At 40.7% G+C, this 15,495-nt stretch overlaps 1 protein-coding gene across 2 annotated transcripts in view; it reads right to left on the minus strand.

Moving 5' to 3' along the window:
- ano10a (anoctamin 10a) overlaps positions 1-15,495 on the minus strand; it is a 45,479-nt gene that overhangs the window by 2,413 nt on the left and 27,571 nt on the right. Inside the window, exons 14-15 of one of the 2 annotated variants that reach the window (XM_051956418.1) lie at positions 12,883-12,999; positions 10,523-10,539 (exon numbers count right to left, since the gene is read on the minus strand). In XM_051956418.1, the coding sequence (XP_051812378.1) occupies positions 10,523-10,539; positions 12,883-12,999 (134 nt within the window). The remainder of the gene's footprint in view (positions 1-10,522; positions 10,540-12,882; positions 13,000-15,495) is intronic. The other variant, XM_051956419.1, reaches the window with a different exon arrangement.

The raw sequence follows: 15,495 nt of genomic DNA on the forward strand, positions 1-15,495 counted from the left end.
ATCTAAATCTTAGCATCTCATCTCTACAGCACACTGACACAACGTAGATAGTATGTAACTTATACACGGTGTCCCTAAAGTCTGGACACATAGGAAATCTCATTAACCACGGATTATAAATAGCTTTGTTGAAGGAAGAAAGCGTTGAACTGGTACTTCTCAGTGGACGTGAAGGATGGACGCATGGAAAGACAGAGTTAGAGTTAGGGAAGGGATTTTTGGGGGCTAGCATGAATTTTAGCCATGACCAATTCTTTAGATCCAGTGGATACATTTTTTCGTCCAGAACAGGATTTGTCCATGACACTGCCTGTTTCTTTAAACTTTTTAACCTCCTTCACCACCACGGAAAAGCCAAGTGGAATCCTCCTTGGATGATGTGCATTAAATCCATCTGCTATCTTTCCATATGTCCATCCTTCATGTCCACTGAGGAGTACCAGATCAACTATTTATTCTTTCAACAAAGCCATGTCTTATCTGTAGAGGCAAAATGATGTTAGTTAATGAGATTTCCTATGTGTCCAGACTTTAGGGACACCCTGTAGTAAGTATAACAAACATCTTGACTGCAGACACCGCTGGAGGCAAAAATGACATTTCCTATGTTAGAGACATGCTGTTTATGTATGTATAGACACACCAAATAATACACATACACACGACTGCAACTCTTTCAAAATACACACTTTAGTTTTACAGTCTCCTGACTCCTTGTGACACTTTTTCTGTTGTTGCCTTATGAAGCAGTCATTTTGCATTCTACTACACAAACTCTTGATGTAGAATCTTAGGGCCCTGTCACAGTCTAGTGTATAGAGCCAGCGTCTGAGGAACGTATCGAATATTTCGAAAAATTGTTTATACGCACAACTTTTCAGCGTATGTGGTCGATTTTCGGTTAATGACCGTTAGAGTAACGCGAGCCTAGCGTACCGTCAGCGTATGTGAGCGTATGTGATGTGATGTGCATTTGAGTTGGACGTATACCTACGTATGATTAACGTATATCAGCGTACCTCCGACGTATGCGGAACGTCAGCCTAACGTACACACGTGGACAAAATTGTTGGTACCCCTCAGTTAAAGAAGGAAAAACCCACAATTCTCACTGAAATCACTTGAAACTCACAAAAGTAACAATAAATAAAAATTTATTGAAAATTAAATAATCAAAAACAGCCATTACTTTTGAATTGTTGATTAACATAATTATTTAAAAAAACAAACTAATGAAACAGGCCTGGACAAAAATGATGGTACCTCTATAAAAGATTGAAAACTATTTGACCAGAGTGACATGATTAACTCAGGTGTGTCATTTAATTGACATCACAGGTGTTTCCAAACTCATAATCAGTCAGTCTGCCTATTTAAAGGGAGACAAGTAGTCACCCTGCTGTTTGGTGAAAAGGTGTGTACCACACTGAACATGGACAACAGAAAGCGAAGGAGAGAATTGTCCCAGGACATCCGAAAAAAAATTATAGACAAACATCTTAAAGGTAAAGGCTATAAGACCATCTCTAAACAGCTTGAAGTTCCTGTGACAACAGTGGCTCATATTATTCAGAAGTTCAAGACCCACGGGACAGTAGCCAACCTCCCTGGACGTGGCTGCAAGAGGAAAATTGATGACAAATTGAAGAGACGGATCGTTGGAATTGTATCCAAAGAGCCCAGAGCAACCTCCAAAGAAATTAAAGGTGAACTCCAAGGCCAAGGTACATCAGTGTCAGATCGCACCATTCGTCGTTGTTTGAGCCAAAGTGGACTTCATGGGAGACGACCAAGGAGGACACCACTGCTGAAAAAAACTCATAAAAAAGCCAGACTGGAATTTGCAAAAATGCATGTTGACAAGCCACAAAGCTTCTGGGAGAATGTCCTTTGGACAGATGAGACCAAACTGGAGCTTTTTGGTAAGGCACATCAACTCTATGTTCATAGACTCAAAAACCAAGCATACGAAGAAAAGAACACTGTCCCTACGGTGAAACATGGAGGAGGCTCAGTAATGTTTTGGGGCTGCTTTGCTGCATCTGGCACAGGGTGTCTTGAAAGTGTGCAAGGTACGATGAAATCTGAAGACTATCAAGGCATTCTGGAGAGAAATGTGCTGCCTGGTGTCAGAAAGCTTGGTCTCAGTCGCAGGTCATGGGTCTTCCAACAGGACAACGATCCAAAACACACAGCCAAAAACACCCAAGAATGGCTGAGAGAAAAGCGTTGGACTATTCTAAAGTGGCCTTCTATGAGCCCAGATCTGAACCCCATTGAACATATGTGGAAGGAGCTGAAACATGCCATTTGGAGAAGACACCCATCAAACCTGAGACAACTGGAGCTGTTTGCTCATGAGGAGTGGGCCAAAATACCTGTTGACAGCTGCAGAACGCTCATTGACAAATACAGAAATCGTTTAATTGCAGTGATTGCCTCAAAAGGTTGTGCAACAAAATATTAAGTTATGGGTACCATCATTTTTGTCCAGCCCTATTTCATTAGTTTGTTTTTTTAAATAATTATGTTAATCAACAATTCAAAAGTAATGGCTGATTTTGATTATTTAATTTTCAATAAATTTTTATTTATTGTTACTTTTGTGAGTTTCAAGTGATTTCAGTGAGAATTGTGGGTTTTTCCTTCTTTAACTGAGGGGTACCAACAATTTTGTCCACGTGTGTATGAGGAGCGTACACAGCTGGTGATGTTGGGACCAACCCTGTCCAGCAGTTCATCATACATTTCTCCATCTCTGAACTGCTGGTACAAACTGATACAGATTTGGAAATGTGAGACTTTATATACCCCCATGCGCTGGAAATATGCATGTAATACGCATGGGATAAGTTGGCTGTACGCTCAGAACAGGTTAGGCATAAGTTGAGTACGTTAGACTGTCGTTAGAACTACCATCATAGCGTTAGCCATTCGTTAGACACACGTCAGACACATGTTCATTATACGCTCCTCTAACACGAGGTTTCCTGACCCACTGAATTTCAACGTATGAGAAGCGTACTCGACGTATGAGTAACGTACCTTCAGCGTACCTCTAGCGTGTTCAGCGTATGATGAACGTATGAGGAGCGTAAAATTCATACGTCGGCATACGCTGAAAATTTTTGTGCATGTTCAAAAAATTTTTTGGCCATCAGCGTACACCGACGTACCCCGGCGTAGTCGAAATGTATTCCAGCGTACCCCTAGCGTGTTTCAGCATATGTCAGCATATTCCCAAAAAGTCCATACGTTCCTCAGACGCTGGCTCTATACGCTAGAGTGTGACGGGGCCTTTACAGTACGATGCAGACAGTGTTTGGCTCCACTTGGCCTCGATGCTTGTCCAACAGTTCCTGCTCTCTCTTTAATATATTACAGTGTAGGACTTTGAAGACGTCCCTCCTCCCTCGATGCTGATCCTGGCAGAGTTACGTTTTAATCAATTAATTCTTCTGTGCTTCTGGCAAGAAGTAGAGCAGGCAAATTACATCTGAGGTTGAGAAGTGTGGGATGTTATTAAAGTTTGTCCCAAAGACTGATCCGTGGGGAGGTTGTGCTGAGGCAGCCGTTTAACTTCAGCGCTGATTCTTCAGGGGCAGTGGAGGGCCTCAACATACCGACTCCCTCAGGAACATAACGGAGCAATTACAGTAAATCCTTTCGATAACAAGCAGAAGGGCTGGATTGTTCTCAGGGGGGGAAAAAAAACAAAGAATGAATGTGTTTTAATGTCCTGGTAGTTAACAAACATGATGTCTACAGCTGGATTCACGCTGATGTTCGTCTGCTGAGTTTGGTAGTTTGTTGTAAATGCTATTGGCAGCTTCTCAATCAGCTTCTGGATTTGCTGCTTTTTTGTGTTTTTATGTCATAACAAATAGTTTTATTTCCACTGTTTTTTCGTACATTTTCTATACTAAACAATACTTGAACAGTGAAACTTATGTCTGTGTACGGCAAAGAAAAAGGTAAAAAATGACACATGCCATTGAGGAAAACCTGGAACCTTCTCTTCCCGCAGTTCACTGTGAATGATGTCTTACATAACACACGGTCTCCTTCTCACCCTGCTGTCCTCAGAGCTTTGTCTCCAGAGCCACCATCTGTTAGTATGTCCCTCTAATGGTCTGACATGTCAGGACTGATCAGTGAGGACAGGAAGCAGGACTCTACAAAGTTGGTCTGGCTATTGTTGTGAGGACATTCATTGACATAATGCCCTCCCCTTACTGTAGTTTCAGCCATCACAAGTAACTCCAACCAAACCAAATCCTATCTCTAACAGTCACCTTAAAACCAAGTCCTGGACTTCAAACAGCCCTGTGAAAAATCAAGGACCAGCCAGAATGTCTTCAGATGGTCTGAAACCCAAACTTGGTGGTTAGCACCGTCACCTTAGCCTAGCCATGCTACACCCATGTTTCTGATGGCACAAGGGTCTAGGGAAGCTCGACAGGGAGGGAGGCGGGCTAAAAGGTTGTCTATCAAATCCCTCTGCAGCAATTGGGTAGGTATACAACCAATCAGTGCAACGAATAGGCTGACGTAGTTCCGAGAGCACCGGCGGATTGTGACTAAGTCCCATTAGCTTCCCAACCAGCGGAGCCGCGGAGCCAACTGGTATATTAAGGATTTGCCATATCCCGTCGGCATAAGTCCAAATACGTCTTTCTTCTCAATGAAACACTTAAGTGCCGTCCTTTGTTGATCTTTCAAGTTGAATTTTAGCTTCAAATCTTTAAGGGCTGTGGCCAAAGCCGAGTCGAAAGATAACTGTTTATTGTGCACTGGTTGTTTCTATCAGAATCGTCACGCCTCTGTCGTCACTTAGTTACGCCCGCCTTCTGACTCTACACTTCATGGTGATTGGTCCGGCCAGTTTTAGGAGAATCCAGCCTCGAGCCTTACGGAGGGTAACTAGACCCTCCCTGGCAGAGAATTAAATTTGTTGCCATGGGTTGTCTAGCCCAGCTAGGCTACTGTCACCTTGCAGTTAGAAGATTCCCAATTCATGTCCCGGCCTTCCCAGGATCTTTCTACATGGAGACTCCATGCTCATCATGTGCACGTGTGGGTTTTCTCCAGGGTCCCACCTGCCACCTCTACAACATGAGAGCATCAGATGGCACAGTGTACGTTAGGAGAAAGGCAGGAGAGGCTCTCAATCCAAGAAACTTGCGTGGCACAGTGAAACATAGAGGTGGCAGCATCATGGTGTGGGGTGCATGTCAGCAGGCAAGGTTGGTCGTATACATCGAGCTGAAGGCATCATGAAGACAGAGCAGAACATTCACATCTTGCAGAAGTCAATGTTACCGAGTATGAAGAAGCTATTATGGCATCAGCGAGGCATTTTCCAGCATGATAACGACCTGAAGCATTCAGCAAAGAAGACCAAGTAGTGGCTGAACAAGAAGAAGTTTAAAGTTTTGGACTGGCCACTGCAGTCTCCAGACTTGAACCCCATTGAAAACCTGTGGGAAATCCTTAATCACTATCGGGACAAGTTCACTCATATAAAAAATGAAGAGGAGCTGTGGAAAGACTGTCAGTCAACCTGGTCAAAAATTACTGGAGACATCTACAGAAAACTGGTAGAGTCCATGCCTCGCAGGCTGCAAGAACTCACCAAGCAGAAGGGATACCCTACAAAATATTCACATGACTATATTATTGGTAGTTGTTAAATAAAAATGTGTTTTGACCTCAATTTAGTACTAATTTTCTTTGCATATTGAAGCACAAACAAAACGGTCATAAGTTTAGACCACCTGGAATTTAGAAAACATTTTCTTTCTCTTTAGTTATGTGTAACAAAATTTCAATTGTGATGTTAATAAATGTGAATATGAATGGTAATTCACAGTAAATATGTCAAGATTGTATGGAATAATTTGATGCAATAACATTCAGTTTTACACTTTGGTCTAAAGTTTTGGCCACCACTGTAGACGGATGGATGGACACACACGCATTTTCATCCTTACAGCAGAAACTGGATTGATCTTCATTTCTTTCCTACCTTAACCAAGCCTGAACCCAGCCCTTATCTAACCATGAATTAGGCATAGACGGATTATCAGCCTGGTGGATTATTGTAGCTGACATTTGGTATTTTTCCAATTACCTGTCTTGGTTAATTACTGTAAAATCAATGCACTACTTCAGGTCTAATACAGCCTCCTTATCTGTTGAGCCCTAGCTAAGTCTTCACATTTATATCATGGAGACGTTGACGTCAAAAGGAAGTCAAATCCAAACACAAAATTTCTGTCTTAACATGAATTGAAGTTGCTTACTCACAAACACAAGCACTGAAGAGAACACAGTCATCTTCCACTTCTACTTTACTCTGCACATGTAAACACACTTCAACAACTTCTATGCTTCCCTTTAACATACACCTTCTGCATTCTGATCACAGCTCATACTACCACAGTAGATGTGGGGGTTACTGACTGCTCTAAATGTGCTCTAAATCAGGACTGTTGCAGCTAAAGTTAAACTAATAAAGTGATTGCCTGACAGGTCAGTGTGTGTGATACAACTCCTGACCAATTGCTGCTCATTTTCTGTACTGGGGTTGTCAAAAATCTTGAAATGTTGGACACATGTGAGTGTAATTATTTGTTGCAGTGTGTTCTGTAGCCATGCAGCTCCAATAGAACTGAGAGATACTCCGCTCTTTTCTGGGAAAATAAATTATCAGTGTGTTTAGATGTGCAGGGGAACACATTACACAGCAGAACTGTAATGCCTTGTCTGGGTCTGGGCTGCAGTTATGAATTGTGTAGAATGAAGTGTGTCTGTTGAGGACCTGTTCTGCTGAGTCTTCATCCCCGACTGCTGACTCCCACTGATGGAAGATTTGAAGCTTTATTTAAGGCTTAGCTTTCACCTCTTTACTAAACTTACAGCAGGAGAGTCCTGTATTTCTCTGACTTTCTTAGAGTCCTCAGCCACACTGACCTTTATCTGACCTTCAACTAGAGCTGGAGTTTGATTTCATTTTATCTCATCTAAATCCAAAATCAAATCAGTTTATTGAGTCAGAATCCTTTCAGACCCCGATGGAATCTAATAAAGTTTTCTTTCACCCTTTTAAAGTACAAATATATATATATACATAACTACAAGTCAAAGAATGAGTTCAGATCTGTTACCAGCCGTCGTTGGGCTACAATCCAGGACTGTTTCAGGGTAGATATTTAGTGGTGATGTTAAGAATCTGTAACTGTCATGTGTAAGTGAGCTCTAAATCACTACTGCAAAACAGCTACAATGTCCCGGCTGTACATCCAGTCCTTCTGCTTGGTAACAAATAATGAGAGTCCTGATTCACAAGCATGAGTGTAACAAGCACTAAAAGCTGATTTCATGTATAGAAGGCTGAAGTAGGAGTCCACGTCTTTAAGGTTCTGCAGTCAACGGATTTTTTTTTTATCTGCAGTTTCACTGATGATCCAAACATGATGTTTCAGACAGATGTGTCTTTTCACTATCCTTGGCAGAGTTCAGTATGTGATAGAATTGGTCTTTAATAATGAAAAATATTAATGAGAGATAAAATGTTCAATAAGAGCTTTAGGACTCCCTGCATTGTGTCAACGAGAAACTGGATCCAAGATGGACCTTCTATGATCTAACTGTACCTTCCACTTATCCAAATTTGCCCTCACCAAATTAGCTAATGCTAAGGTTTACTTGTCAAGCCCAACATAAAAAAAGTCTCAATGGGCTTTTTTTATTTACAACAGCAATCCAGAGCCTGCCAAAAATGCTTAATATGTAAACTATATAATGAATGTTAAGATCACTAATTCTGCTTTGAATACAAGTTCCTGTTCATGAACCCACACTAAAAGCAAGTTTCAGGTACTTTCAGGTTTTATGGGATGGATGTAATGTAACATCTCAGTAAGGGCTGCTAAATCAAACCCATGTATGCATCTACATCAGCCAGGACAACCAACACTCGCCCTAACCCTGAATAGATAAGATAAGTAACGTTCTTGTCATTATACTGCAGATCAAGACAGCCAAAGTTTGAAAGGCACTCCCTCAGTACACATGTACAAAACAAAAACACAATCTATAAAAAGACATTACTGATACATAATAAGGGCATTAGGACAGTTTAAAGCTTAATAAATATGTAAAAGTGCAATGTTTGAAGTGCTAGGTGTGGCACCAGGAGAAGCAGATTTAATTATGTAAATTGCACAAATAAACATCATAAACAGTCTGATCAGCTGTTCAGCAGGTAGTTAAGTGGTTATTTGTGTGAGAGAACCATGGAGAGCACTTAGACAAACCAACAATATTGTACAGCAGGAGTACTGTGGAGATACAGTATATACACACTACTGTTCACAAGTTTGGGTCACTTAGAAATGTCCTTGTTTGTGAAAGAAAAGCATTTTTTTTCAATGAAGATAACATTAGATGAATGATAAATCCAGTCTGGAGATTGTTAATGTGGTAAATGACTATTCTAGCTGGAAACAGCTGATTTTTAATGGAATATCTCCATAGGGGTACAGAGGAACATTTCCAGCAACCATCACTCCTGTGTTCTAATGCTACATTGTGTTAGCTAATGGTGTTGAAAGGCTCATTGATGATTAGAAAACCCTTGGGCAGTTATGTTATGAATAAAAGTGTGAGTTTTCATGGAAAACATGAAATTGTCTGAGTGACCCCAAACTTTTGTACATATAGGAAGACATTCCAACTAAAATTATGTAAACAAGATGAAAAATCTGTACTGTAAAACCTTTAGCATGTATTCACTGAGATGACATGTAACTATTGTTGATTTAATGACGCCATGGTTGGGCTATGACAGGGTCTCGTTCTGCTGTGACTGATCTGCTCAGATGGTGCTGCAGATCAAGGTGACTTGTAGCTGGAGAAGTGCAGCCAAGAAAGTCACTAATCTGTGTGATCAAGTGTCTCCTGTGGGAATGTGAGGCCTCCTAACAACTTTATCCTGCAGCACCTCTCTGTGTCTGAACACAGAGCCAATGAGCACATTTTATTATTCTATGGAACAGTGTGGTCAGGAAGGGCATTTTTTGCATTTTATTCTAATCAAACACTCCGTTCTAATTGTAAATGTAATTAACAGGTAATCATAACTCACAGCATCAATAAATTATACAAGAGTCTCATTTCTCTAGCTTCAAATTGATTTTCACCTCACGCATGCTAAACAGCCTCTCTGGCTACAGCCACCGAGAACTCTTTCTGACAAACTGTTGTGCATGACTAATTTCCACTGATGTGCACATTAGTCTGCTTCCATGTTGTTCATGTTCTCAAAATGTAATCAAAACACTAAAACCAGCAACATGCTTCACAGAATCTTTAAAAATGGCTCACAGATATACTATCAAAAAACTGCTCAATTATACTGCTATATCTTGGACAATACAAAATGTCACAGTTCTAGTTCTGAATAGCTGAGGAGAAAATCTGTTCAATCTGTAAAACATCTAACATAAGAGGAAAGACATCAACATATGCACTACCAATTAAAAGTTTGGGGTCATCCACACAATTCCATGTTTTCCATGAAAACTCACACTTTCATTCATGTGCTAATAGAACTGCACAAGGGTTTTCTAATCATCAATGAGCCTTTCAGCACCATTAGCTAACACAATGTAGCATTAGAACACAGGAGTGATGAACAGTCATTTGTCACATTAACAATGTCTAGACTGGATTTATGATTAATTTAATGTTATCGTCATTGAAAAAACAGCTTTTCTTTCAAATATAAGGATATTTCCAAGTGACCACAAACTTTTGAACAGAACTAGATTTGTTTAGAATGCTTCATTTAAAGCTACTACAGCTTTTGATTAAAAAAAAACTTCTTTATATGTCCTGCTTTTACACTTTCAATGGTCAAACTACTATGAAAAACACATAATATTAGAGCAACCCATATCCAAAAACACCAAATAACGCTGCAACTGTTTTTTGTCTTTTAACCAACCAGATTGTCCTCCAACAATCTGGACTGTATGTCTACGACTTAACTCAATATATTAGAGTAATGGATTGCCTTAAGCAGCACAAAACAACTTTAATGTAGCTACTTTAACTCTGTCTGAATACTGTCTGCACATGTTTCTCAGTCCAAGGTCAAACATCCACTGCAAACAGAGCTGAACGTCAGTCAGGAAAAGAAAAACATCTAAGCCCCAGGACATTCAGTTCATCTTTAAGCAGTTATACAGTCAATCAGATGTGATGACATTGATGTTTGGGGCCATGCTGACAGTTACATTATCTATAACTGTTTATCATCATGGCTGCGGTGACAGTGGAAATGGTGACTTACTACATTGTTAAATACAGTATCACAGATGTTAAATCACAACAAAATCCCCCCAGTTAGAACATTAGATGAGCAGTCATTTGATCCAATCACTCAACTGTTAAAACCCAAAACCATTTAATGTCATAAAAGTCTCCAAACTCACACACAACCTGAGCTACTTACCCTCCATGGAGCTGTCTCTGCAGAACCAAGAGACCACAGAACAACGCTGATTAAACCAAACCTCCCTGGCTGATGTATTTGGGTTTACACATGAAAGGCACCAATTAAGGATAAGTATGGATTTAATTATGACTGCAACCCAGGGCTGGAAATAAACATCAGCAGATTATTAGATAGGTTTGGTGTGGTTTTATCTTGGAAAAGCATCTTTGACATCAGTGGTGAAGATCCAGAAAAGCAGATCTATTTGTCTACATCATTTGTCAGAGAGGGACCATGCTGTGGATGGGGACACTATGGGAAATGTTAAACTCATAAATTGCAAACATACCGAAGAAAACGAACAGAAACCATGTGAAAGAAATGATGAACGAAAAGCCAAAGAGCTCATCAGAGAAGCACTCAGCCCTGTCAGTCCACATCAAACAAATGGCCGTGGTGCCGAGCAAGCTAATGCTTTACTGTGGAGCCATATCAATACTATTAACATAGGGCACACCATTTGTCTTCAACAAAGTGGTCTGGGACAGGCATCAAGAGCCCATTGTGAATGCTAAATGAGAAGCTATAGACCAGTATGTTGTTATGGTCCTATGCATGAGACTTCCACTTTAGTTTGTCTGGGCTGGAATCGGATCGGTCAGACTTTGAAGAGGGAGTAACTGCCTCACCACAGCTGCAAAATATATGGACTTCCTGGTGTCTGAGTAAATCATCATGCTGACAAACTGGTGAAGTCACGTTATTAGGACAGAAAGTCACAGAATAGGCTTGGTAACTGAATGTAACTGAAAAAGGTGAAAGCAATTCTTTGGATGCTTTGATCATTCCAGAGTTTTATCACTGTTTTTAAAAGCTGCTAAAAACTTAAAGCTATCTTACCTGAAATACACAAAACCATACATAAATATAGTGTTCACTTTTATAAAGACAAAACCTCAACTTTCAGGCTGATTTTTACTGAACCAGTTTAGCTGGGGCTACACAGTGGTTTGGTGGTTAGCACTGTCGCCTTGCAGCTGGAAGATCCCTGGTTCACGTCATCCCAAGATCCTTCTGCATGGAGTTTGCATGTTCTCCCTGTGCATATACGAGTTTTCTCCAAGTTCTCCGGTTTCCTCCCACAGTCCAAAAACATGTTGAGGTTAATTGGTGATTCTAAATTGTCTGTAGGTGTGAATGTGAGTGTGATTGTTTGTCTCTATGTGTAGTCCTGTGATAGACTGGTGACCTGTCCAGGTGTCCTCTGTTTTCACCCTAAGTCAGCTGGGATAAACTCCAGCCCCCCACGACCCTGATGAGGATTAGGCGATGTATAGATAATGGACAAATGGATAGTTTAGTTGGCGGTGTAGCTCGTTATGGACTTGCATGTGAAACTGCATTAAGGTCGATTTGGTTTCTGGAGGGAACCCTGCATGAGTTTAATATTTTAAACTGGATAGTATTAATCTGAAGGCTCCTTCTTCAAAGTTTGCGTTTTTTGGACTAAGCTTTATTAATATGCTGATGATGGCCTTGGGGCTGGAATGATGGATCAGTTTTTAATTAAATGTTGGTCAGATCACTGCATGGGTGAGAGATACAGAGTTCAACAATGGATCTCCAGATGTTTTTACATGCGGTTTATCTGGTGAAATAATGTAACTGAGGAAATTTAATTTTTCCAGCATACAGACAATAGCTTGCATTTGGGTCACTGGATGCACACACACACTGTAAATACTGTGCTTTTGTAGATGTGCATCAGTGTGATCAGTGGTGCAGCTCTCACTGGTTCCACTGCAGTCACTGAGACATGGTGCTGCCTGTTTAATGGCATTAGACGTGATCGAGTGTAGGCCATCAGAGGGTGACACTGTCAGAGCTGAGTGACGTGAGGACATTAAAGCGCTGCCTCTACCGTCTGTCTGTCTGTCTGTCTGGACTGAGGGTTTTCAAGAAGCACACGCAGACAGTTTTTCACGTCGTGATGGGAAACCTGTTTAACTTTAATCATGACTAATAATATCTGAGGGTCATTCTCTTTATTTTCATCATCTGCTAATTTAGATCAGTTTGTTTGCTCCCAGGCACTTAACAGTTTTGTATTTGTTGCTGACACAGTCAACACTTGATCAGGAATGCTTTCGCTAATACAAAGAGGGGGAAACAAAGCTGCTGACAATTACAAACCTGAAAGCAAAAAACAGCAGCTGGATGATAAATAATTGATTTGACTAAAGCAACACTGCAATGATTTTTTCCTCCACAGTTTGTAGCCATTTTGGTGTGATAAAAACGCCCCCAGAACTGTGTGGAATGGCAAAAATGTTGAATATTAATTCCATCTATACAAAAACCAAGCAGTGAGATCTTACCTTTTTCTTGAGGGCCTCCAGTGATTCAAACTCCAGACGTGACAGTTTGATCTGGATATGCTTGGGAATATCTGGGATGAGGAAGGCCAGGATGAACTTGAAGGCCAGCAGTCCATGCTGAAATGACACAATGACAATTGCATTACAGGGATTAAAATACTTTGGAGTCAATCGTTTAAACTTTTATTTGAATGCTTTTTTCTAAATGTAGAAAGGAAAACATGTTTTGCAAGATACATGGACATAACTTGATGAGACTTTTACAGAATAGTGCCCTTCAGGGGACACTGCTGTAAAATGAGAGAGGACAAAGGGAGAAGGGGAGTGATTGAGTGGAACGTTTGGCTGAGACAGACATCCTTTGTACATGTCCTTGAAGCTGAATAAGGACAAATAATGACATCCTAAACATCACAATGATTGCTTCTTTTCATAGTTGCATTACAAAGTATTCATTTAAATACAAGAGCACATGTCTGACTTGTATATGTAGATATGTGTGTGAGTACAGTAGCATATGAGGGTACATAGAGACAAGTAACCTAAATATGGCCTATTACCCAGAATACTGAGCTACTAAATGCTTTCACTTCTCAGATTCAGAGCTCTAGTTATCAGATAGACTGAACTGTACACATCTGAATCAGCAGAGTGCATGTTTTCCCATGAAGATGACAGCAACACATTTACTCACATGTATGCTGAGCAAACACTGTTACCAGCTGGCCACCATACACAGACACACATGTCAGTCCATGCAAAGTAAGAAACAGTTAAAAAGGTGCCCCCCCCCCCCCCCCCCCCCCCCCCCACACACACACACACACACACACACACACACACACACACACACACACACACACTCACACTCACTATCACACACATCACACACCTGTGCCAGTCCGTCTGGAGGAATGCCAACCGCCATCATCTCCTTTGATTCAGTACCCTTTTCCTCATCACAGTAATGGACTCATGTATGCTACAGTAGATGGAACAAATGGTGTGAGAGTGAGAGCAGATAAGAGGGCACACTGCTGCGCACAAATGGGTTTCGGGCTTATCGCACTGAGTGATTTGGGTAGGACTGGATGATAATGAGCTTTTGGTGGTAACATGTTCATTCTAATGTCTTCCCACACATTGCACCAGTCATCCATAGCAATGTTGATATTAGCTTTCACCAGTATGTTAACCAAGTAGAAGAAAATGATCAATCTGCCAGGTCAGACATCATAACTTCACTTTTAATTTTACTCAACTAAAATAACCCAACCGTCCAGTCGTGTTTGTAGCCAAGATGTTTATTATTATGCTTACTACAGGGTGTCTCTGAAGTCTGGACACAGGAAATCTGCCTCCACAGATTAATATAGCTTTGTCAAAAGAATAAATAGTTGAACTGGTACTTCTCAGTGGATGTGGAGGATGGACGTATGGAAAGATAGCAGATGGATTTAATGCTGGTCATCCATGGAGGATTCCACTTGGCTTTTCCACGGTGGTGAAGGTGGTTAAAAACAGTCAGTGTCATGGACAAACCCTGTTCCAGATGACCAAATATATCAGCTGAATCTAAAGAATTAGTCATGGCTAAAATTCATGTTAGCCCTAAAAATCATCTGTCAGCAGGCAGATGGGTCCCCCCACATAAACAGCTGGCTTCTACTCAAGGTTTCTTCCCTGTAAGAGGGAGTTTTTCCTGCCACTGTTGCCTTAGGGCTTGCTCTGGGGTTCAGGTAGCTGTATGGGTTCTGTAAAGCGTCTTGAGACAATTTGACTTGTAATTGGCGCTATATAAATAGAATTGAATTGAAAAAAAAAAATCACTCCCCAAACTCTAACCCGATCTTTGTCCATCCTTCACGTCAACTGAGAAGTACCAGTTCAACTCTTTCTTCTTTCAACAAAGCCACATACAACCTGTAGAGGCAAAAAAATGATAGTTAATGAGATTGCCTATGTGTCCAGACTTTAGGGAGACCCTGTATTTATGCACAGGTAAAAATAGATGAGGATTTCACAGCAGTTAAAAGAAATGGCAACTCTGAGTCCTGCTAATTGGGATGATTCTCAAGCAAAGGCAGCATTTCTGGCTGACGGAAGTCTAGACTAAGATGTTTTGTCATTCCAGGCAGCATTGCAGCTTCACTAATCAGCAAGCAGAACAAGCTAAGAAACCCCTGATCTTAGTGACTTGTCAGATTGATTGAAAGTGCACAATAAACACTCTAGCTCTTAGCTGATTGCTAATGCTATTCAAGGCTAATTTATATATTGAGTGTTCAGCAGGACAAGGTTAGGCTACAGACAGAGGATGGACTGAAAGGAGAAACTGACTCGGGGAGTTTTTGGGCTCCACAATAAATTAAGTTTTGTCTGACATTATGGATGCAATCAAACTTCAGATGTTCTCTGAAAGCTATTTGTATTGTCATTGCTACATCGAGTACATTAACCTGGCAGCAGAAATTGAATGGACTGATCTTCTCCTTCACCTGCTTGATTTGTCCTTTCTATTCAGGTGCACTCCCAGGCTGAGCTCAGACTAAAGACAGAGCCTCTAATTAGAGCAAAAAAGATCCCTTATATCATATTTAATGATGATATATT

Source organism: Acanthochromis polyacanthus, chromosome 12 (genome assembly GCF_021347895.1).
Source record: "Acanthochromis polyacanthus isolate Apoly-LR-REF ecotype Palm Island chromosome 12, KAUST_Apoly_ChrSc, whole genome shotgun sequence".
Taxonomy (NCBI): Eukaryota; Metazoa; Chordata; class Actinopteri; family Pomacentridae; genus Acanthochromis; species Acanthochromis polyacanthus.